General features: G+C 41.4%; 1 protein-coding gene across 1 annotated transcript; it reads right to left on the bottom strand.

Moving 5' to 3' along the window:
- Positions 1–225: 225 nt before the first annotated feature.
- On the bottom strand, positions 226–24194 carry si:dkey-192l18.9 (F-box/LRR-repeat protein 7). Its single transcript, XM_044340414.1, has 4 exons — positions 23747–24194; positions 19375–19464; positions 2422–3039; positions 226–1702 (listed from the first exon to the last, which is right to left on the bottom strand). The coding sequence occupies exons 1-4, from the start codon at positions 23781–23783 to the stop codon at positions 966–968; spliced, it is 1482 nt and encodes a 493-aa protein (XP_044196349.1). The 5' UTR covers positions 23784–24194; the 3' UTR covers positions 226–965.
- Positions 24195–25148: the final 954 nt, after the last annotated feature.

Raw genomic sequence — 25148 nt, 5'->3', positions numbered from 1 at the left:
AGGCGGATTTTATTCGACCAATGATGTGAAAACAGGAAGCACCTTTTCCTATCCTGCCCTTTGAACTCGCACACTTGAGTCCTTAAAGAGGAACACAACATTTTACAAACCATTATACGGTATTCCTAAATATCCCCAGTTACTTTAATAGCTCAAAAATATGTGCAGACTTAAATCCTTTAAGACTGTAATGAAGGGTTGAGTAAAACACTCACAGTTGTGGAGGCGGATTTTGAAGAAATTTATTGGCACAGTTATAGCAGCAATGTGTTCTTGTTTATTTCAAACAATGATCCCATACCTGTTTGTCTCTTTTTGGCAGTAAAAGTCCTCTCGGTAATAGTAACCTTTAATTAACAGAACCTCAGATGACAAATTGATGACATTTTGAGCTCAGTTGAAGTGATTGTCAGTACAATAGCATAAAGTGCATATGCACACAACATAAAGAAAGTGAAACTGAGTATATTTTAAATCACCAGATCTGCTTTTTTTTTGCTGCTTTGTAGCTACATTCTTAGTGGTTTATTCTGATGATACTTGCTGTTCATAAATAGATGTAGTAATGTAAGATAATGATTATGTTTCAGGGCCTTAAGGTGATGATGAACTTTAAAATAGAATATATTACAATGCTTTTAAATGGTAACACAACTGTACCCAGTGCTCAGTGTTGTAGCATGTTGTTACATTGCAAATTGTGATGTTGACAAAAAAAAAAAGTAATATACTGAAATACTGTACTTCTCTGCCTTTTTTTTTACAGATAAATATGTTAAATACATTCTATGGAAGTATTTTCAAAGGACAGCATTAACAGCCACTAAGCGTATTTAAAAAGACAAATTCTGGCAGTATTGCACACCAGTTTTCAACCAGTTCTGACACATCAGCCGCTACCAACACAATAGCAGGAATATTAGAACATCCACTTGTCAGAGGACCAGTCCGAAAGCTCAAGAGTTTCAATAGAAAGCGGGGTTTGTGTGCTCGATGACACAGCGCCGGCAGTGGCGTCGGACAAACCGCAGTGCCTCTGGCGACACCTCACAGTCCTGCACGTTGAGAAGCTGCAGTTCGCAGCAGTTGGCTGCCAGAGCTTTGAGTCCTCTGCCTGTTACGCTCTCGCACGCTCTGAGACTCACCCGCCTCAGGCCTTGGCAGTACATAGCCAGCTGCTCCAGACCACTGTCCGACACCAGCGGGCATTTACCCACATCCAGAGACTTGAGTTTGGGGCAGCTCCTGGCCAAATGGCCCAGGCCGTGATCTGTCAGCCCCTCACAACCCCTCGCGTTCAAGTAGCGCAGTCTCGGGCAGTAGCGAGCCACGTAGCGCATACCCACATCTGTGATGCGGGTGCAGTGGGCCACGCTCAGGTAGCGCAGGCAGCCCTCCAGTCGGGCGACTTCACGCAGGCCGAAATCCCCCACCAAGCGGCAGTCACTGAGACTCAGCTCTCTTATTGAAGGGCAGTGGAGAGCAAGGTGGCGCAAGGCTTCATCAGTCAGTCTGGTGCAGCGACGCAAGTACAGGTGAGTCAGGCGAGGGCAGTGGGCCGCGATAGTTCGCAAGCCCTCATCCTCAAGGGAAAAGCAGTCGGTCATGTCCAAGTAGTGAATGGAGATCTGCTGGCCATGCATAGGAGACAGCTGGAGCGAGGCCTCTTGGGTTAGGCTGATACATGTCACCTTGGAGCAGCCTGGAGGAGGAAGAGGAGGCAGAAGTTATTTCTTCAGTACATACTGTTTTTTTTTTTTTCTTTTTTCATTGAAGACTCATTCTTGGGGTTAAGCTCACTTATGATTCGCCACTTGAGGGCGCCAGAGTAAAACTATTTGGCTTTATGCCTGCAACTAGAGGCATGAAAATGTTTGAGTGCAAACAACTTGAATAAAACCAAAACTGTGGTCAGTTTTCAGGGGAAAGAAATCAAAGACCAATGTCCTTAACAGTTAGAAAAATTGAACTGATTTCATTATTTTCAGCCTTCTAAATAAAAGCCACACATTTTTTAAAGGCTATTTTTACAACAAAGGGCTTACTTCCTGGTGCTAATGGTGCAGACTGTTGCTCTGCCACCAGAGTCCTGTCTAACTCAATGTTATATGTGTCACTTCCTTAATGAAAGCAGCAGACTGCTCCTCTTACTCATGTTGAGGTAAGTTCTGCTTTCAGCTAAAGAAAGCCTTTCTTCTCCCACATGGGAGCTTAAGGTTGGCAGAACTTCTCCTGCTCCTCTAATGATTTTAGCAGCTTTAGAAGAAATGACTGAGGAGAGGAATTCTTTGAGGTAAATCCACACTTGTGCGTGATGTAAGGGTAACAGCCACTCCTTAATAAAACCCAGTAAGCCTGTACTTGGCCTGTAATCAAGCAGCTTTGATTGATTTTCATAGAATATGACACTGTGGTATTTACCTGAGAGGTTCAGGTGTTCCAGGTTGGGGCAGCGGGACACCACCTCAAACACAGCCTCATTGGAGATGTTATAACAGCCAGCAACCTCCAGATGTCGCAGCTCAGGACAGCACTGAGCCACCACATGCAGCCCCCGGTCAGTGAGCCTCTTGCAGCCGTTGACCACCACCGTCTCCAGGGTCAGACACACATTCGGGGTGTCTTGGCACAGCCGGTGGGTCAGGACTCTAATGGCGCGGTCGGCGTGAAGCAGCTCTCCCGTTAGCCGGATGGTGCTCCACAGCCTCGGGTCCCATGCTAGGTTGTACCAGCGGCGACACACCCGCGCGCAGCGGCACAGCTGATTGGTGGGGAGATGGGAGAAGATCTGCAAAAGAGTGTGGTCCGGGAGGAGGTCGATGGGGGCGTGGTGGTGGCTTTTCGACTGGCGGGAGCGCGTGTGGGTGCCGGGCTGAGGGTGGACAACGGCAACTGTCTCGGCAGGGGCGGAAGAGGAGGAGGAGGAGTTGGTCTCGTGGCCATTGCTGGAGAGGGCAGGCGAGGAGAGAGAGGAGGACTTGGATGGCAGGATAAGACCAGGGCTGGGGGTGCTCAGCGTCCGTGTGCTGGAGTCTAAACCTGAGTGAAGAGGGTTACAGGACAGGTACATAGGAGAAAGAATGGAGACAAAAAAGAGAGGGACAGACAGGGTTACTATCTGAGGTCAACTCTGAATGTGGAGAAAACTTCTATTAAAGGAAAACTTCACCCTCAGCGTTTAATATCATTCGTTTGTGATGTTCAGGACATTCCAGGAATTATTTTGCAATGGATTCTATAAAGTTTTGCTGTACTTTCCTTAAATCTGACTCACGCACCTCTACTTCAACTAGTAATTTCCTACATTTCTCAGGATGACTCTTAACAACTAAAGCAAACGCCTTAAATGCATTCAGTGACTGTGTTGTCATCTGTTGGTTTTACAAGGGGGAGAACAGCTAATGCTGATGCTGTTAGTAAGACCATTAAGGCGAAAGTTTCCAAGCAAGGAAAAAATAGCTTTGCTTCTTAAAGGGCAACTCCACAAAGTTTGGAGAAACTTTATGGAAATTTGGTCAAAATCAACGCAGCAGGGATCAATATATCCTGACTTTAATCCATCCTTGGATCAAGTTCCAAAAACACTGGATCCTACATTTCCCATAATGCAACATTTAACATCTTTTCATTTGACCCGCACCGCCTGGTTTATGTCCCTATTTTTCAAACTCCATGTCCCCAGTTTGTAACACAGACTTCCTTTTACAAATTTGCACTCTTTAAGCCAGAGCTGTGACCCCTTCATCAGGGTTATTTTCTGACTCCATAAAGCTCCTCCTTGATGTTAATAGTTCTGAGAAAAAAAAGTTGGGAAAGAAAAAAAAAAAAAAGATAAAGCTCCTCCAGGACCATAGAAGACATTACACGGCTGCTTTCAAAGGCAGAGTATTACATAGCCTTACTTTTGAAAAGTGTAAAATAGGTGCAGTGTCCCTTTAAAAAAACATGCCTTGCATTGCACTTTGGTCTTTTGAGGCCACTGTTATTGGGGACGTTGGTATAAATTCCTTTTCTTCTTGCTGCATGACTCATCAATGTTGTGTTTTATTCTGAAGGACTAACACCACACTCTGACCTTTACCACTGCTGTTTTAGATCACGGAGATTATTTCCTTGCATTATCCGTCCTAGAAATGACTCAGTGTCACAGTATAGTTTTCAGTTATCTGTGGGAATAAGACAAATAGACAAAAAGTCAAGAAATAGGCTGGGAAGTGCATGGTTCATCATGATGGTGCCATAACCACACCAGCTTTTATCATCAATCGAGAAGAAGAGTTTCCATGGATCTTGTTATCATGTTTTGAGATGTTTGGGGGAAAAAATATGTCACATTTATCTTCCAGGCGTTTGGGCAGCAGTCATAGGGCCTCTTCATCAGATGAACTCTGCAGCTTCAAAGCGAGCAGCTGAGGAGTTTGCTGCTGGGGCTGACAATGGACGGTTAGCCCTGTGTAAACACTGAGGCCCTCCTGACAGATGTGCGCTGATTGCTGCCACGTCTAAAGACGCAGCTGTGTGACTGGATCCCATCACTGTGGCGTGAGATGGTGCAGCCCTCCACCTCCGTCGGGTCAGGGCGTTGGATCTGATTCTTGGGGTCGACTCATCACACCGGGACACTGAGTGCTTTCCTCTGATGCTATCAGTGTCTCCTCATCACCTCTCTAATTCGTCTTGTCCAGTCTTGAGTTTAGTCAGATTGATAGTCATCACTAAAAGCATTTCAAGAAGTTACAAGTATGATGTCACTTACAGCTGTCCAACTATGGCCAAAAAAATAGCTATCATGCTATATGTTTGAGACACTGATAGTTACTGATGAGACTGGGTCTCAGGTGTCTCTTCTTTTCATTCTTCCTCAGTGTGTTTTCTCCACAAAACATAGAGTGTTGAAACTGTTCTTAAGTTAAAGCTGTATTAATTGATTTATGGCCACTTGTGTGCGGTAGCCCAAATTTTAAATACAACATTATCATCTTATGATGCTGATACGGCTAATGTGTTAGCAAACAGTTGTTAATTTACTCATCCAGCAGTCACAGAGCAACATTAGCATTCATTTGGAGTGGAGTTTCTGTCCATCTCCTGAATGTGAGTCCAATATTCACCCTCGTTAGCTCTGTTTCAGTCTCAACCAACTCCTAAGGAATATCCAGCTCCTTAGCTCCTAAATGTTCCACTAGATTCACGAGCTAGTTGCTAACTTCAGCTCAGTCTTCAGTCATTTATCTTTTTTTTTTTTAATTACAACCCTCACTGCCTGAGAAGTTAGAGTGAACCAAAAAAGTAAAGTAGCAGCTTTGAGACCAAAACAATAAGCTAAAAGATGCTAAAATGCTCAGCAGAGCTCAACTGCGAGGTTGGGTGATAATTCTCTGTGAGTTCACTACAAGCTACTTCATATTACCAAAAGTGATCCATCAATAGAAAAATATTTTACTCAAAATTTAAGTTTTTACAATTAAAAATATGGACACCGATTGGCCTGTTTTCACTAAAGTATGTTTTTTAGGAACCTTTGAACTCAGAAACTTTACTGGCATTTCGAGTGTAGCTGTGCTTTGCGTTTAGCGCTAATTAGCAAATATTAGCACGCTAACACGCTAAAGTAAGATGGTGAGATTGTGAACACGGTAAACATTATACCTGCTTAACATCAGCCTGAGTACAGCCTCACAAAGGCGCTAGCGTGGTTGCAGACTTAACTACCACAGAGCTCGTCAGCTATATGGTATTTTTGAGGTGTTAGTTTTCAGTGTTGATAGTGATAGTTTGAATTGCCTTACATTGTTAGGTATACCTACACTTTTGCCATCCATTCCCTACATTTGTAAAGTCAGTCATGTAGACTGATGTATGACTGAACCATGCTGGGTAAGAGACGCTTCTAGACTGATCGTCAGCTGGTTGTACACAGTATGTCAGCATCTACATGACAAATGGACAGCATCCTGCCTGTCATGTGGATTTGTGTGCTGGGACAGACAGCTGGGCAGTGACATCGCCCATACTACTGTCCCTGCAGATCTGAATTCCAGACCTCGGCTCAGTCTGCCTCCCAGCCCGCCTCTGATGACATCCACAGACCGGTCCTCTCGGGAAAATGTCCTCCAACTCACGGCTACTTTAAAACTCCCTCTTGTGCGCCTTGAAACTCTCACTCGCATCCAAATTCGGACAAAATGAAGTGTCACTGTTAAAAATGCGCTGCATATTAAAAATCTGTAGCGTCTTGTGGGTGGTCTACTTTCTGATTAGTTCAAGGTTAAATGTGTATGATTATTTCCTTGAGGTCATCTAGCTTATCTTGGCCTGCGTTGCTCTCAAATGACTTTCTCTGATGATGATGCTTTTTTTTTTTTTTTAGCTTAATACAAAAGATTTAATGGTCTGAGGTCATTATAAACACTTCATCTATTTCAAATTTCACACACCTGTCCAAATATGTCATGTCAGTGGTGGTGCTGGGATTTTTTATTTATTCAACCACATTATAAATATTGCAAAAATTCCTGAGTTAATACCTAGTGTTTGTGGATTTATCAAACATAGCTGGAATCACACAGAGCTATACAAACAAGTGGAAATCAGCATATTTTGGCATCTAGTCCAATGGAGTGCAAAAAATGTAATGTTTTCAGTAAATAATAAGAATATTAATGACATTGTGTTAAATATCTATGGTTATAAAGGGGATCAGTCCTTTGGTATCACAACACAAAGATCTACACAATGCCAAAATCATGACTGATGAATGATTTTTCACATTTCTTGAGTCATTAGTTTTGATGGATGAAAGAAGTCCGAGCTAATGAGACGGACTCTGCACGCAGGAGACAAACTCATCTGCCACTGGCTTAGGACTGACGTTCAAATTGCGTAATTACATGTGTTACTGATCAGAAGAGTGCTCCGATCCCGGAGAAACACGGTGCTAATTAGACTACATCCACCCCCTTTCTCTCCGAGACACACTTTCCCACAGCTGGTGGGAAAAGTTAAATGAAGGCAGCTTCTCGGTTGTGCTGGATTTCAGATAGATAGCACCTTCGTCTCTCTAAGGAATGTGCAGATGTTCTGTATCTAGGGTTTTCTAGTGAGTGAGGCATGTGTTCATTAAATAATCACATAATCATTAGGGCTGCAACTAATGATTATTTTTATTATCAATTTTTTAATTAGATTAGTCTCTTGGTCTATAAAAATGGTGAAAATGATGATCACTGTTTCCCAAAGCCCAAGGTGATAACCTCAAATATCTTCTTTTGTTCCGACCAACACCCCATAACTAAAGGATATAGAGTTTACAATCATAGTGGACTAAAAATACAAGAAAATATTCACATTTGAGTAGCTGGAATCAGAGAATTTTAGCATTTTTTCTCTTAAAAAATGTTATATCTTATAAGAAATGTATAGTTTAATTAATTTTCTTTGTCACCATTAAGATAAAAAATCAATTTATCCTGATTTTTGTATGTGAAAAGCTTCCTCTGTTTGTGTGTGTGTGTGTGTGTGTGCAGGCCTATTTTATGTAATGCTATCTACACAATCCATGCATTTTCAACCCACATTTTCTCATATTCTCAATCAGCACATATTCTTAGCAATTAAGCAATCAGTGCTTTCTCTAAAGTAAGACAAACACACTGTTTCAAAGCCATGCAGATACTGGCTACATAAATGTCCAAGAAATTCAATTCATCAGGTACAGGAAGCTTATTGTCAGGCCTGCAGTGGTTGACATTTTTGCTCTCCATCTTTAGGATATAATCTAGGACTGCAACCTGCATACAGAGTGCACCTCCCAAATATTCAACTTTCTCAAAAATGAAACTGTAACTAATAGTTCTATTAGTCAGATTGTCCAACCCCAACAAAGTCAAATTTATTCAAATAAAAACTCCCAGTTGTATCAGTTATCAACTTCACTGTTGGCAAGCATGACAGCTGGGATACAAAACTGTCATCTGACAAAAAAAATCTCAAGTTGCGGTCCACTCATAAGCTTTTTTTTCTGGAGTTTTTAACCACATCTCAATTAAGTGGACTTTAAGTTGGAATTATTTGATCAAACTATTTCCAAGATCCATGCTTAACTTTTAAGCCAACACAGATGAGAAGTCCGTAACATACATAGAATCATAACAGTTACTCAACTTGCATGGCAACGCTTTCATCTCCATGACGACTGAGCAAACCCCATCCACTGATACGATTGAAAGCTCCAGAAGAAGAAGCTAGTAAACGGACTATGAGTTGGGATTGTTTTGTCATTATTTACTGTTGTTTTTAGTGAATTATTGACAAGTTCAGATCATTTATTCGCAGCTCCAAAGTCTACTGAAAGACTGAACTGTAACTGTTCTGTTACTCTCAGTTACTGCTTAAATCTGTATAAATTAACCGGCGGTGTCGTGTTTTATATCTCTGTATCACTTGCAAACCTATCATTAACAGAACAAATACCATGCAGCTGTTAAACTTCTCTTGAAGGCGCTTTGAGTGCAGATGGTGGAAGACTCAGTTTGGTTTGGGAAATCAGAGGAGAAACAGTGGAACATCTGGTCTTTACCCTGGACAAAGAACAACAGAGCAGTGGTGAAATGAAAGAGAAACTCATGCATTTTGAATGCGCATATAGCCACAGCAAGGCATACTTGGCTGAAATCATTTGCCACTAATACCAAATCTATGCTGATCCGCAGCACTGCCGCAGCAGGATTCCATTAACATCAACTTAGCCTTACTTCTGAGACACATCTGGATCGTGCTTTGATACCAGAAGTTTAATGTAAATCAATCGGAGTGATCACTGAAAAGACAAGATGCCTGCATGATGAAGAGGTGCAGCTGGATGTTCAGAATGATGTCGCCTTAATGACAAAAACCTGATGAATTTTTTTTTTTTTTTTTTTTTTTTTTTTTTAAAGTAACGCACAAAAACAGATTTGAGGGCCTCAAAAAGAAAATAGGGGCAAGAGGAAAAGAAAGAGGGAAGATAAATTGGCAAAAGAGCCTGCAGACTTTACCAGAGACAGAGACAAGTGCACAGGCAGGGTCAATCCTGACTTTGGCGCAGTCTGGTCATAAACTAAAGCTATAGGGATTCTTTTCAGGATCTTGCAGTGCTGTGAAGTTCTGCTAAGACCCTGTCTGGAGCTAGCAGGATTATTACTGCTGCATCTGGCAGAATAGACCAATCCATTACCTCAATGCCATTAGCCCGGTGACATGTTCACTGTGCTCCTCCCCTGCCAAGACCGTGACAGGGTGTGGTGTAGTGCATGGGAGGGAATCAGGAGATGCTTTCTACTCATAAGTCAGGGAATCAAATCAATACAAGAAAAAAAAAAAAAAAAAAAAGAGAGTGTCAGCTAATTAAAAACAACCTGGCAGCTGGGATTTGACCGAAAGAGAATCGAAAACGCAACAGATTTATCAGCACTAAACGGTTACATGCTCCAGTTTTTTAAAAGGGAAACATCCGACTGAGAGAGAGAACTCCTGGGATAAAAAACATCTGGGTCTGTCTTGGGTTTTTATTGAATACATGGAAGTTGATATTACCGTACAGTGTGGCGGCTGGGCTATCAGCAAAGCCTTCACTACAGGAAGGTCTTACGTCACTGGACAACCTGAAAGACAATAGGGCCTGCTGGTTCCTTTACAATGTGCACACTTGGACAGGAAACAGACTCCTCAGCTCTGCACAACCCCCATAACTCCTCAACTTCTAGACTGCAGCTATTCTCACACTCACTCAGTCTCAAGATTCATTTCTGAAGCTTGTGCAGCACCAGATTTTGGCTATAAATGCGCCACGCTTTCCCCACAACACGTCTAATTTCCTCAGAGGGAGTTTTCAGCCTCTTAAAGCCGTTCCACACTCTTGCCCTTGTCACTTTATAAATCCACGGTCGAAGGGGGACGGCAGACGTTCAGCTATCTCAAAAAAAAGCCAAATTTAAACTCACTCTTTCACAAATGAGCTTTTGTGTTTGTCTATTTATCACAGCGCACATTTTCCAGAACAGAGATGACAGTCCAGACTCCAAAAGCAATTTAGCATCATGCAAGACCGATCCGGCCTTTGGCAAATCACTGACATTCAAGCTGACGTCATTTTTTTTTTTTTTTCTCTTTCTACAGGTTGTTAAAGCAGGGACGTCAAAAAATGAAGAAACAGAGAATCGTGTGCATGAGATGTCTTTCTGTACAGTTTATCCTTTCTGGCAGTTGTGTGTGAGAAGGGTTAGAGTGTGGAGTGACAGTCATGTTAAATGACTGAGGAGGGCAACGTTGGCTTCACACAGCACGGAGAAACTGCACATCAGACAGGAATGGAAAAGCGAGTGCTGGCCCAAACGGTTGATTTGGTTGTGATGAGGAGCAAATGTAATGATCTCATGTGGTCGAAGCAACAGAACAAGGGAAGTGCTGGAACTTTTGCGGTTAAAAACTCCTGACAAAAAAGGGTTCACTTTAACTGCATTAAGAGGTTATTTTGTCTCACAGGGTAGAAGAGAATAAAACTCTCAACTCTCAAACTAAAAAAGGTCCTTCATAAAACTTCAGTTGATCAGTTAAACTGAGCTTTTTGCAGCACTGTGCATGGTTGTGATTGGTCTCACACTGCATATAATAATATTTATATGTAGATTGAATGCCATAGTGCATGCCACAGTCCTAATAGTCACCTCAAGAAACCTGGACATTTTAATGTCAATATGTCTGGGCAGGAGCTGGAAATACAAACTCACCAGATGGCAATTTTCTTAGCAGCTTTTCAGGTGGAAAAAGACGTCAGGTGGGGTTAAAAAGGTTTAAAGCATGACTTATTCTGACAAAGAAATCTTTGATTGTTTCTAGTTTAAATGAAGGGTTTGACATTTTGGGAAATACATTCATTTCCTTTCTTGCTAAGTTAGCTGAGAGGATTGCTATCCATCTCATGTCTGTCCATAAATATGAAGTTACAGCCTGGACATGGTTACCTTAGCCACGATTAGCTTAGCATAAAAGACTGGAGGCTGGGGGAAACAGCGAGAAACAGCCAAGAAATAACTCTCCCATGAATCTCCCTGTAAAACCAAAACTTGTTGTTTTTAGCCATGTTGGCCTGGCAGTCGGTCGGTCGGTCCAGCACTGGTCCAGACTGAAATATCTCAACAACTGTTGGATGGACTGTTATGATACTTTGTACAGACATTCATTTTTCCCTCCAGGATGAACTGTAAGTGATCCCTCAAATTTTCCTCCAGCTTCAAAATCATCAGATCAAACGTTTAATTGATCCAATACATTGGTTTATGATTGAATATCTGCAAAAGTAATGAGATTCCCATCATCCCCAGCTGAATTTCGTGTTCCATTTGCTAATGTTAGCATGCTAACACGGTTAACTAAGATGTGTGCTGAGCTTAGTTCAGCCTCACAGAGCCACTTGCATGGCTGTAAACTTGTTACATTTTTGTTTGTCTGTGGATTAAACAAACCAGACATGTGTTAACTAGTCAAATTTAGAGAGGAATTTGGGGAATTTTTTTTAAACTTTGGACCCCTACTGCAGTCTTTATGCTAATGAATGTGCATGCTAGCTAAAGATTGAGCATACAGACATGAGAGTGGTATGCATCCCATCTAACTCTGCAGTAGAAAGTGTATATTTCCCAAAATTTGTCAGAATAAATCACGTAGGCCTGTCTTTATTAATTTACATCTGCATACCACCCAGTGAGTTTATATTTTCAACATTCTTCCTGTAACAAATTTTAAGAAAGGCTGAGTCACTAAAATTTTCAGATGCTGTGATTGCAAACCCAAGACGATGGTTTTGGATGTGGTAAGTTTAAACCTGAGTTATCAAATAAGGCGAAAGCTTTGACAACCACGACAAATGTTTCCTCCTTCTACTGCGGCTGAAGTCAACTCTAACTCGCTCTATATGACTGAGCCACAAAACTGTTCTTCACTTGTTCTGGTGGTTCTTTAAAACACACAATTCTATAAAACACAGTTTATACAACCAAGACCCCTTGAAGAACTCTGTCTAGAGAGAAATTTTCCTCTCATTTTTGTAGCATTGCATCCTCAGCCACAACTGACACTTCCCAGCTTACGTAATGAAACAAACCACAGAATCAAAGTAGGGGAGGGGGGAGTCCACCGTGTCAGTTTAGCTGGTCCACAACTGTGGTCATATTGCCACATAAAAGCCCAAACACCCAGGTGAATCACAGTAAAAACATTACTCGTGAGCCAAAAATCTTACAGGAAGCGAGCATGTGTTTTGGGCCAGGTGGCGTCTTTCCCAACTCCTGTCAAACATGCTCCTGTAGTAGAATTGAAAAATGTGACCCTGTTGAAGAAAATGGCAAACGCATTCAAAACAACAGGGCCAGCGCTTCCTCCCCGAGACGAGAGAACGAGAAGACCGAGCCGTAATCAGAGAAGAGTTATGAGATGGTGCACTCTGCTCACTGAACTGCCTTTTCCTTCCCCTCCTCCTCCTCCTCCTCCTCCTCCTCCGATAAACTGCTTTCACTTGTTTTCTTTTTTCTTTCACCGCCTTATTCTGTGCTTTTTTGCTCAGATTTCCTGGCTCTAGGAACGGTAGAAAGGAAGGGGGAGGAGCGAGGACAGCTGATGGAGAAAATCTGGGGGAAAATAGCGTTGGCATTCTTTTCCTCTCTGTGTTCTCTTTACAAAGACTACTTTCCAATTTCCAATGAGGTTTGGAAGAAAACCACTGATATTTCTCATTACAATTGCTGTAGACTTGTTGAAAAAAAAAAAAAAAAAGTTAAAATAGTTGCAGTGTGCTGCTTTGTGTAAGTCGAAATGGGGAAAAAGTGACAGCAGTCTACAAGAGCATTCCCTCTAATCCTTCATAGGTAACCAAACATAGTCAACAGTCGATCACCTGTCAAACATTTTCCTTCAGTAACAGATGCTTCCTCATCTAAACAAACTTCTCTGCCTGTTTGAGAACTTCCAACGCAGCTGTAGAGCTGCAGGACAAAGTTTAACCGAGACTTCAAAAAGATAAATTTTCCACAACAGCTTGAAGTTTGCCCGGCGTTATTTGACTTAGAAGATATACTGAAGTAATGACTGCAGATGAATGATAAAAGTTACATTTACAACTTAAGTGGAGGATAACAACTTAAATCTTTTCTCAGCAGTGAAAATGTCCCGACGGCAGCGACACACACAAACACCTCGCTGCAGCCTCTTTCACATTTGGCACGGCAAAAATCAACAATGAAACACTATATATCTGGTTAAGTAAACACGACGAAATGGGTCATCAGTGCGTGGAGTTGGTTTACAGATGAAGTGTGATATATTTGTTGCCCTTGGGAGGGCAAAAATATTAACATGTTGGAGACAGGAGTTTTCTGAGCCGAGCTGTTTAGACTGCACAGTGAAGAACAGCAATGTGGGAGTACTGTGAACCGAGACTGATCAATATTTCATTGTTTATTGCTCTAATATTATTATATTAGAGCCTGTGAAAAAAAAAGGAAAAGGATCAGGTTAAACAACATGACATGTCTTTTGAGACAAAAAAACAGCCAAAATATAACAATCTTTTTACACTTGGCTGAGGGGAAAAAGTTAATGTATCTAAAAAGTGAAGTTGTGATGAAGTCTGAAGAAAACTGATGTTTTAAAATACAACTTGACATTGCAGAACATGTTTCAAGGAATTCATGTCATCCTGTCACTTAAAGTTACATGCTTCCACTTCACCAGAAAGTTCAAAAAAAAAATAAATAAATAAAGAATAAAAAAAACAGCAGCAGAGTCGAGGGTGTGCATAACTGTAACGTTCCTGGTTGGAGTCCAGACGGGGGCTCTTGCTGCATGACTCCTCCCATCTTTATGCTATTACCATAGCATAGCCGTCCAATGAAAACACCGTATCCCCAAATTTGGTGATTTGAAATTTTTCAGATAAACGAAGTTAAATGTTCCTTTACGAGTTTATAAAACCGCTGCGTTTTTAAAGAGTAACACCCGCTGAAAATCTTGTTTTTACTGATCTCGAGTGGTTTAACATTCCACCTTGCCTGAGCGATGCACGATTGCACACCAGGACTCTGTGATGTCATTGTCGGGGACGGTTACAGCGCACTTCCAACCACACCCAACAAAACAGACTTGTGCACTTTGAAACACTGCACTCCTCAAGCTAAATAAACCATTTAAAACCTTGCTGGATCTAAAAAAATTTATTGTCACAAAGCCTAGGTCTAGGACGCAAACTCTATATTTGGATCAAAGCAGCAAGGAAGTTAATTGTTATCTTGTATTGATTGTATTGATGTACTGATTTCACAACAGAGTGCCTTAATAACATAATTTATGTCTGATTACTCCATCATGGTGCTTTAAATCTGTGCAATGATTTGACCAAGAGACACATCAAGAGTACATGTTTAACCTCGATCATTCACAGCTTGCATTCTTTCATGACATGCATGGCATGCAAAGGTAATCAGACAGGAAAACCTCCTCCTTGACTTTGCTATGTTTACATCTGTGCGCTGATGACCACTTGTGCTCATATTGGTGAGTGTCACACAGCAGATGTTTTATGTGAGAAGGCAAAGAAAAATCTAATATGCTCATCTTTCTTTCATGCATCTTACATGCGGAATCGGTCGGATTCCACTGTGATAAAATGAACAAATCGACTTGCCTGATGCTTATTTACATTCCCCGTTTTTTGGCCTGATATTGTGCAGTCCGGTCCAGACATTAACTACTTGCATAGTACAGCTGTAATGATTGTATGCAGGAAACAGAGATTTGTGAAGAAGTAGAGTCTAAATGTTTACAGTGTGATCTCTTACTACGATGTTGGAAGTGTTGTGGAAGGATGGAGTAAGCTTTTCCCTGTCGCTGTTATCACTTGTTACTTTGGTCCTTGGCAGACAGAGAGGAAGTCGGCACGTTCATTGTTCCCACCGTTCACTGTGTCTCAGTCACCTTCCTGGTGCCGTTATAAACGTGTGAAGGGGCTCACCCCGAAGCAAGTCTGCTTTGTCATGATCAACGCCCCTGTGAGCCTGCGTTACATCAGTGGTTAAAACTTGGCACCGGCTCCGGCTGATATAGCAGTATCAAAATGGTATTCAAGAGGCCGAACATGTCAGGGTGTTGTCGGTTTAGCTCCTGCCATGCCTGAGCCACATTCCTAAGGTACCCTGAGTTCCAGTGTGCCAAAGCAAACCCTTGAGGCCCAGACGGGGTCACAGTTTAACCCCTGCTGGGAGATACTGAATTTCATCCCACAGGAAGGATTTACTGTTCAGGACTGTGCCTCTCAGTCTGCAGCTAATAAGCAACTCAACTGGGTCAGGCCACCGCAAGCCTGTCTAAATAATAAATGAAAACAGAGACACGTCGCAAAAACTTGCCAGATGACTGCCCAACTTAGTTTGTTTTCGGGAGGAGAATGAGTGCAACTTCCTAATGTTGATTTAGTAGGAATACATGTTGGGCCAGTAGAGGAAGACAGGCAATGGCCTACTTTCCGTCTCAATACGGATATTAGGGTTGGATGATAATTCAGTATTATGGTTTTCTGGCTTTCAAGCAAGCGGCAAACTACCACAGCTTGAGGCTGAAGCCAATGTGGAAGTAAAGTGCGACGCGACCGACCGAGACGATCGCTCCAACTGATTCCTATTCAAAAAGCATCAACTTCTCTCCAGAAATACTCTAGTCAATCATTTCTTTCAATGAGTCTCAATCGCTAAATTCGGGCCATTTAATAAATGTGCTGGAAATTATTGCTCTATTAGTAAGATTTCATGTCTGCTAGGTGGATGTTGAGTGACAGCTGTGATTGACAGTTGGTCCACCTGCTGATCTCCTTGGCAATATTTCAGTAAGTTTAATGTTACTTGATTGCAATACCTGCCCAGTTAGCACAATTTAGCTAAAATAGCTAACGTTAGCCCAAGTGTGCACCGCTCGGTCTTCCCAGTAAGCTAGACAATCCTTGTGAAAAGCGTTGCAGTCTGCAGCCATGACAGTTTCACAGTTTGTTTGAAACTGTGCACATGTTACCTCAAACTTACTAACTACATTAATGCAACAGCGACATCACTACAGCATGTGGACACTGTATAATATGAATACTCCCAGTGTGCGGTGGGGAAACAGCCCAGACTGCTTCCTGATTAGTTTAGTGGACCACAGGACTAGGTGGGCAAGGACCGTGTGATCTGCCTGTGTGTGTGTGTGTATGTGAGTATGTGAACGTGGGTCCGCGTGTGTGTGTGTGTGTGTCTTTTTAAGGAGGGGGGATTTGACTGTGGCCGTGGCGGTTCCAGACCATGTAATTACTCCCACTTAGCATGGAGAACAAAATAACAATTTCAGTCATAACACAGGAGGGAAATTATGGTGGGGAAGCCACTGGCCATGGTCTATACTCTATATATTCCTATCTGCACAGGTTGTTCTCCAAGTAGACACATTCAGGACAATTATCAATTTCCCCAAAATACTCTGGGTGCACTTCCAGCAGCTCTTCAATGGACAGATCCTAGTGAGTCAGCATTTCCAGCAAAGTTGAATGTGTAACAGTAATCTGCCTTGTCTCAATGCACACTTACAGGAGGAAGGTACAGCCTGCTCTATATTTAGTGAGGTTAATCAGTGAATTAACCTCCCTAAAACAAACTAATTGACACACATCTTGCGTGAAACCGAAAGAACATCCGACGTCTCGTGAGGAGCTCGCCCGACGCTTTTCTTCTCTGAGAAACACCTTGAAATCTACAGCTGATTGACAGTTACAAACACAGGCTGTAGCTGGTATTTGTTTTCTTGTGGCCGGCTCGAAACCACAAGAATACTACATTCATCATGCCAGAGCAAATTTAAGATTGGTGATGACAATGCATGAGAGGAACTGGGTGAGTATATGTGTGTGAGCGTGCAAAGCAGTCCATGAGTCACTGGTCCGCTCTGAGAAAGACAGGGTGACAGCGGCACAAAGCGACAGCAACAATACAAAGAGACCACAATGTATCCGTGGGGGACTTTGACAAGGTTTTTGGTCAGAATCAATGACTCACTGATTACTTCACTGAGCGCTGAGTTTTCAGGTTTTCTCATCGTCTGACTCATTCTTTTTTCCTTTTTGGAACATGTCCTATCTATTGGATGTTGCTCCCAAAGCCTGTCAACCAATGTGAAACACGCTTGTTATGTTATACCTTTTTATTGCTAGTAGACATTAGCCAAAACATAATTAAAAGGTCCTATAAAGCTAATGAAAATCAGTCAGCCTAATGCGGCTATAATCTATATTTTTCATAATACGTATCAAATGACGATGTGTAATGCGAGGGGCGTTGCTCGTAGTGAATTATTACTCGACTCTGCAGCTCTTTGCAGCTTTACAGAGCTTTATACTGAGTATCAGCTCGTTGTTTAGCTGTTCAGCTGCAACTTTACTAGTTTTGGTTCACTCTCGCTGCTCTCATAGCGTATTATTCCTATGAAAAGCTCTAAAAACCCGCTGTACACTACCTGCTCAGCACCAAATGGCAAACAGACACAGTTAGCAACTAGCTGGTGAACATAGTGGAGTATTTAGTAGCTAAACAGCCAGATATTTCCCTCAGGAGAAAAAGAGAGTAGAATATTGGACTTACATTCATCAGGTTGCCAGATATATAACTCCAAATGAATGATAATGTTGTTCCGCAACTGCTGGATGTGTACATAAGCAACCTTTTGCTAACAAGTTCAACATATCAACTTAAAAAGTGATGATAAGTCAATGTTGTGTCTCCAAGAGGCCAAAAATCAGTTAATTCCAGTTTAAAGTTACACTAATCAATAGTTTTACATTAAGAATGGATCAATGTATAATGTGAAAGAGGCAGTGAATTAGCACCCTTCCACCTCAGCTCTATTGAGCGTTTTAGCGTCTTGCAGCTAATTGTTTTGGTTTTACTGCCCACAACTTTACTGTTTTCGTTCATTCCCGACACTCTCATCAGCTAAATGTTTCCAGATGTGGCGCCTTAAAAAACAACAGTGTGCTACCTGCCCAACACCAAACAGCGGACAGATAAAGTTAGCAACTAGCTGGTGGACATAATGGAACATTTAGCAGCTGAAGATATTTCCCTCAGGAGTTGGTGACCAAGCGTTGTGTTTTCAGCTAAACGCACTGCTCTCAAGTGATCAAAAAATGTAATTAATGAGGTTTAGATGTAGAATATATCCTCACAGTGATATCCTACAAAGAGTCAGAGGTTTGTATGCTAAAGACAAGATAAATAAATCTGAAAACGGCTATGATGTTTTTTGAGCATGGGAAAATTATTACAACAATGGGATTTTTGGTCATGACTTTGCTTGGTAAGCAATTCTATTGTAAAAATAAATTAATAAATTTAAAAAAAGAGTCTGGTTGAGATGATGTGGTCTGCAATTTTTCATACAAATTTCTAGAGAGGACAATTTGTGAGGATACAGCTCCTGGCATCGCAGTGCTTCAGAGCTTCGACACCGAGAGGCGACTCTTTAAAGAGAAGACTTGACTTTTGTAGTTCGTTCTGTTAAGTCGAAATAAAGAAGAAAAAAAAAACTGCCGCTTTGACAGACAGATTGTTAAAAACGTATCAGGCAAATCCACATTCAAGACAGCTGCTGACAGGAGGATTCAAAAGGCATCTGTCAGCTGCAAAGTATTTCTGAATCCACTACAATGAGCATACAGTTTACATTTGTAACACATACTGTACACTCCTTACAAAGAGGAGCGGTTCCCTACGCTTACACTCTGCCAGGGTTGGAAGATTGCCTGGGCAGGCAGGAGGCGAGGAGAGGAGAGAGGGAGCCAGAGAGCTGCATGGAGAGGAGTAACTACGGCGTCTGAGCAGAAGGTGAAGCCCTCTTTCCCCATTTTCACTCCCCACACCTTCTCTATGTCCAGCAAAAAATCCCTCCTCTCTCTCTCTTTCTCTCTCTCTCTCTCTCTCTCTCTCTAAAGCACATGCACCTCCCCTCCCTGGCAACGTTTTGAGCCTGATACGACCACAGTTTAGATAAGCATTCTTCCACAATGAGAAGCCAAGAGTGTTTTTTTTTTTTTTTTTCTTCTTCTTCTTCTTCTTCTAAAACAAAGCCCGAGAAATGCCTTTGGTTTCTGATGGGAGCTGTGAGTTTGTTTTCAATTTAGGGTTATCCCAGGAACACACAGGTTTCTCTCCAAAAATAGGCAGTACAGAAAGTGGATGAGGAGGGAAGAAGGGTGGGAGGAGGAGGAGGAGGAGGAGGAGAAGAAGAAGAAGGGAGGGGAGTTTGGTTAATGAGCACCAGATGCCTTACCTTCGGTGGTAGCCACATTCTTTGGAGCTTTAGTTGGTGTGTGATCTGTGCTCGAACTTATGTCAGAGGAGATGCTTGAGCTCCCTTTACCTGCGGGGGGAACGGGAAGAAAAACAGAAGTGCTATGACACAGTTTGGCAACTTTAAGATGACAAACTGCATCTATGAGTCATGTTTTATCACTTAAACGTCACATATATAACGTTGACTGAATTCTCTTAATGTTTTTCCTTTTGTCGAATCGAAAACGTGCCTTTGAGAAAACTACTTATACGCTCGATTCCTGAAGAGTCTGTCAGAGATAAAGTGGAAATACGCTTTTTTTCCTGATGAATGTAATGCGGTAAGGAGGTATGAAGTGTAAGGAAATAAAAAGCCCATCGCTCTCTGCTTTCATGACTTTTATGTTCCTCGGTTTTAGATGAAAGGTTAGCCTTGGCACGTGCAACAAAGTCCGCTGGTTTGTTTGAGTATGTGTCCGTTTTTTGATATTTGGAAGAAGAATAAAGTCTCCCCAAAAAAAAAATCCCCTTCAGCCTTCACTTCCACGGAGGATGAGAAACCCTCCTGCGCAAGATACAAGCAATCACTCTAATGTATGATTATATGTATCATTAGCAGCATACTTTTTAGGCCGTACTGTCTGTGTGACTGCCACATGAAAGTGCTCCTCTATGAAGTTTACATGAATTTACGGCTTTTATTTATGAGCTATATGCTTGTATTATCGGATTTAGGTGTTCTGCACGGTCACATAAGAGTGCTAAATTTCAAAGAGGTATTCTCTGCTGCCGGAGTACGACAGGCTTGTCTGCCATGGTGACTGCAGGCTGCCTGCGGAGGGGTTGTTTATGGCATTTCATTCCTCTGTCAGATCATAAATGCAGCTTTGTGGCTTTCCTGAGACTAAGTATGTGCCTTTCACCCAGCACGACAGGCAGAAGAGGTACTCTCAAACAGTCACACCCACATGCACATCAAGTGCAACCACCTAAACAGACTAGACAGTTCCCGAAATAAGTTGTAAATACGAAAGCTTGTGCAAAAAGGGGGGTCGGGAGGAGGGGGAGGGGGGGGGGAGTACGTGCCAAAAAATGCAACCTGTGTCTCCAAACTCAGCCGCAAGAACTACACGTGATCACAAAAGGTATACAGTTATTTCAAAAGCAATGCAGCTCATATGAGTATGAATGACATTTTCGCGGTGACATCACCGAGCAGGCACATCTGCCACGGCTCTGAAGTGACTCAGATATTCATGAGGAGCTTGTAGACGTCAACGCGAGAAGCTACTTTTTCTAATATGGAAGCAGAGCAGGAATCAACATAAGGCTGCGTCAACACAAGCAAAAAATATATTTGAATATTACAGGCATTTCTCTGCGGGGCTGTTGGGTTGAAGCATGTGGATCTGTGCAAGGCCAATTGTTTTCTGTCTTTTGTGGAAAAACAACTTTCAGAAAAGCTCCTGCTTCCTGACTTATGCTTATATAATGTGTTGGTGGAAGGCTGCTGCATAGTTGTGACCAGTGTGTAATTAATTGCGGAGTCACACTTGAAAACAGATGTGGACAGACGGACTGCTGAATACTGCAACTGTGAGTAAGACACTGGTCTTAAGACAATACTGAGATGATGATAAATACTATAAAGATTTTATATTGTGAATAAATACCATGTACAAGAGTGTTAACACTGAGGTGGAATGGTGAACACTAGCTCACATCTTCTTGTGAAAACTATCCACTGATACTGAAAACGGATCCCTTGAAAAACTCATCCGATGACAAACAATTCTCACATAAAAAGTGATTTTTTTTTTATCAGCAAAAGCAAATTAATGCACTTAACTTTATGTTTCTTATAGAGCTGCAACCATCAGTTTGATTCATCAATCAGTCGATTGGCAGAAAACTTTAATAGTCATTTAAGCATGTTTTGAGCAAAAGTGGAAAAATATCACAGCTTCCAGCTTCCCAAATGTGAATATTTTCTTATTTTCATACTTCTCTATGATATATAATGATTATCTTCAGGTTTTGGACTGTGGTCAAACTAAACAAGACATTTTAAGGAGTAATAATGGGCTCTGGGAACTTGGGATGGACATTTTTCACAATTTACTAACTTACCAATTTACAAACCACATGAATAATCGTGCAATCGAGGAAATAATCATTAGTAGCAGCATTAGTTTCTTGCAATAGGTGTGCTTGAAAATGTCTCAAGCTGTATTATAAGGGTGAATGTTTTAATCGGGAAAACGTAGACATCATCCAGTTAACATGTGATGATGTCACATCAACAAAAAGCAATGAGGTGCGACCATGCCAGGTGTTCACTATAAGTAAATCTAATGCTATGACAGACATGTGTGCAATCTACATAGCCTATATCATGTTTTTTTTTTCCACCTGAAGAGTAAAGAAACATAAATTTGTTGCAATTCAACCCAGGGACAAGTTGAACTGAGTCAAACCTGTGATAGAATCTGCTCATATACCTTCGCAGGCTGGATTCCTGAATGCTCCTAGGTGGAGCTGGTCCACATGTTATTTTTAACATCATGAGTTCCAATCTTTTCTCTGCAGTTATTGACTTAGGAAGAGATCACACTGGAATGTTATTTATACAAACATTTCTGCTCTGGAGACAGAAATAATGTGTTTGCAAGAGTCAGGCCACAGGTTTTTTTTTTTTTTTTTTTTTTTCCTTTTTTTTTTTTCTGAATAAGTAATGTTGAAAGATTAGGCCTTAGATTATGAAGCGAAGGTGAGTCTGACTCTCTGCCTGTTGAACTGACATTCCAGGATCATTAATGCTACGGTTGGAGATTTTTATCAATATTGTGTTTTGAGAGTCTTGGATTTTGGTTATCGTAATACTGCAAAGAAGAAAGTTTCATGTCGTCTTTGCAGTGGATTTAAACTGCATTCCAGTTGGGTGAAACAATTTTCCTGAATTTATCTGCGAGCTGAGTGAGATGGACAGTGAATACCTTGCTTGGCTGGCCACCATCTCCACATTACTGATGACCTTCTTTTGTTTTTTGTCTGTTTGTTTAATATCAGCACATTATAGATCTGATTTATGTGGTGTTATTAAGGGCGAGTCAATTCTGCTATTTAATTAACTTCTCCCTTGAGATACCTGCTTCTTTTGCTCCGCCCGATGACAACATCCAACATTTATCAGCTGCAGCAGATCACTTATTAAACTCAAAATTAAAAACTAAATTAGGAATCAGTTGTCTTTACTGTTAGGTATATCTGCGCAAGCCTCAGCCTTTTCATCATCATAGCCATTTAGTGTATTTTCAAGGCGTCGAATACACATTTTCACTGACACAGGGATCATATGGCGTTGACCGATAATGCACAAAATGGCTACCACATCAAACAACAATAGGTGAAGGGCCTGTGAACAAAAAAAATCTCTGGAATTGGCTCTTATCAAGATAAGAATGACTAAGTGCCCACATGCCCAGACACTCATGTCTTCAGACCCGCCTCCACTAAACATTAAGAGACCCACTTTCAGTACAAAATATATGGCATAAATTAGGCTACTTGGTGTTGTCTGATGAACTTGCTGCCCTGCCGAGTCATGTGTTGTTGACTGATGATGTGAGGTGATTATTTGTAGCGTTAAAAATGACTGTACAGAGTTAAAATCTCTGCTACTAATTTCAACTCTTAGAGCCTTAAGTCTTGCATGTCAAATAATAACTTACCTGTGCAAGCTCTTGTTCATGCAACTGTATTATAACACACACATGCTTTTAAACTGGACAATAAGAGCTTGAGGAGTTAATTTCCTGGATAAAAAAAAATCTAGAGAAATGGCTGCAGTGGGCTCCAACTTCATGCTGCATACAGTTAGAAACAGTTCATTAAGAATATAAAAATGTTTAAAACATGACCACCAGATGTCTCTCTCTTTCCTGAGGGATGAATATGAACGTTGCACATCATTAAAAAGGTATAAAAAAGTAGGTAATATAAAGTCAAAACGTATCAGCACCATATCAGCACATATTCTACTCAACTGGGCGTTTTTTGAATGGGGGTATGGGATAGGTTTAACTCTACAGAAACAGTGAAAACACTTATTGTGTGAAAAATAAAGATATAGAGGGAATAGTGCTAGTTTTAAGCTAGCTAACTTATGTCTGGGGACAAACTCAAGGAAGCTAAAGACACAAGAAACTGCGCATTGCCTTGAATATTTAGTTTAGTTGGACATGAAGAAGGAACAAACGGTGACATGCTAGCATCTTTTTACTAACTAACGTTACAGCAGTGGAGAAAACTCCCTCTTTGAAGCGTAATTGAAATAAAAGGCGTTTTAAAGCTGTAATTGCAGCACTTACCCTCGCTTCCATACTGTTTTCCATTGTTCGCACCCATTTTAAAGAATACATAATCTATGCGCAAAACTCGGGTTAACAAAAGGAGTTAAAGTCCAGAGTAAAAGGCAGTCTTTTCCATAAAGATAGACTAGACAGTCAGAGTTTTGTGTTGGGCCGCTAGCTCTGACTCCAAATAGTTAATCCAGATGTTGAACAGAGGACGCCTCAGCATTACGCAAACCTAGAATCCAGACTTCAGCTTCCAGCGGTGCAGACTGGCTATATCTGAACATCCTCAGACACACAGCGTTGTACACACACACAAAAAAAAAATCCCGATTCGAGAAGTTTAGAGAAAACTTTGTGAAGTGCCCTAAATGGTAAGCAGCTGTTTATCAGGCTGAGTGCGGGCAATCACAGCGGCCAGACAACTTTCTGAGGACGCGCAGCTCTCGTCCAGTGGATTTGGATTTAAAGAGACCGCAGGCCAGGGAGGGAGATGTGGATATTTAAAAAAAGATAAACCAAAGACAGGCCCGAGACTGCGCCTCAGTAACAACAGCAGAATAAAGATGTAGCCTATTGTTGAACAAGAGCTTTTACAGTGCAGAAGATTTGTAAATTATTTCAGAAAACAGCACTGAAACAGAACAATCGCAGCTTATTCTCTAACAGCAGGACACAGAATGGAAGCAGCCACAGTCCCAACATGTGATTTTCCATTATATATACCTCATTAATATTCAAGTCATCACAGGTGTGCCTTTCATCAAATTCACACTTCACCAATCAGAAGCTATGCCACATAATCTCTTCTTTATTCTGAGGATATAGGCCAAGTGAAAGAAGAGCATGGTCTAACCACACATGCTGGGATGTTTCTATGAATAGCAGTCATACAGGTCATTGGATATCTACAAGTAAAGACTCTGGACAAAAGCAGTTGCTTGGTGTTGACAGTTGACTTAATATTCTGGATACATGTTAAATTCCTTTCTGAATCCACACAGACTATATATTTACACTGGGATAACCATAGGTCTTTACAGAGCTGGTTACTATAGCACTACTATATCTAATATTCTTACAAACACCTTCAATGTTACATGATGAAGATATACAATATGCAAACATAAAACAAAGTATTTCTTATAGTACACAGACTAATCATTTGTGCTATATTGGTAGCTGTTCTGGCTGGCACCCAGGAAAAGCACTGTTGTGCACAGGGTGCTCCGCAGTAATCAAGAGATTTCAGACTGTGGAGTTTCCATCCCACAGAAGCACACAACTCCTACACTTTCACACCAAATTGCATTCATTGTACAAAACATTTTGTCTCAAAAGAGAGAAAAAAAACTGGCTTAGCAAGTGTACTAGGAGTCATCATACATTTCATGTTGATCAATCAAGCCGTGTCCTT

The sequence above is a fragment of the Thunnus albacares genome, chromosome 21 (genome assembly GCF_914725855.1).
Source record: "Thunnus albacares chromosome 21, fThuAlb1.1, whole genome shotgun sequence".
In the NCBI taxonomy this organism is placed as follows: Eukaryota; Metazoa; Chordata; class Actinopteri; order Scombriformes; family Scombridae; genus Thunnus; species Thunnus albacares.
This window is presented reverse-complemented; position numbering and strand designations above follow the sequence as displayed.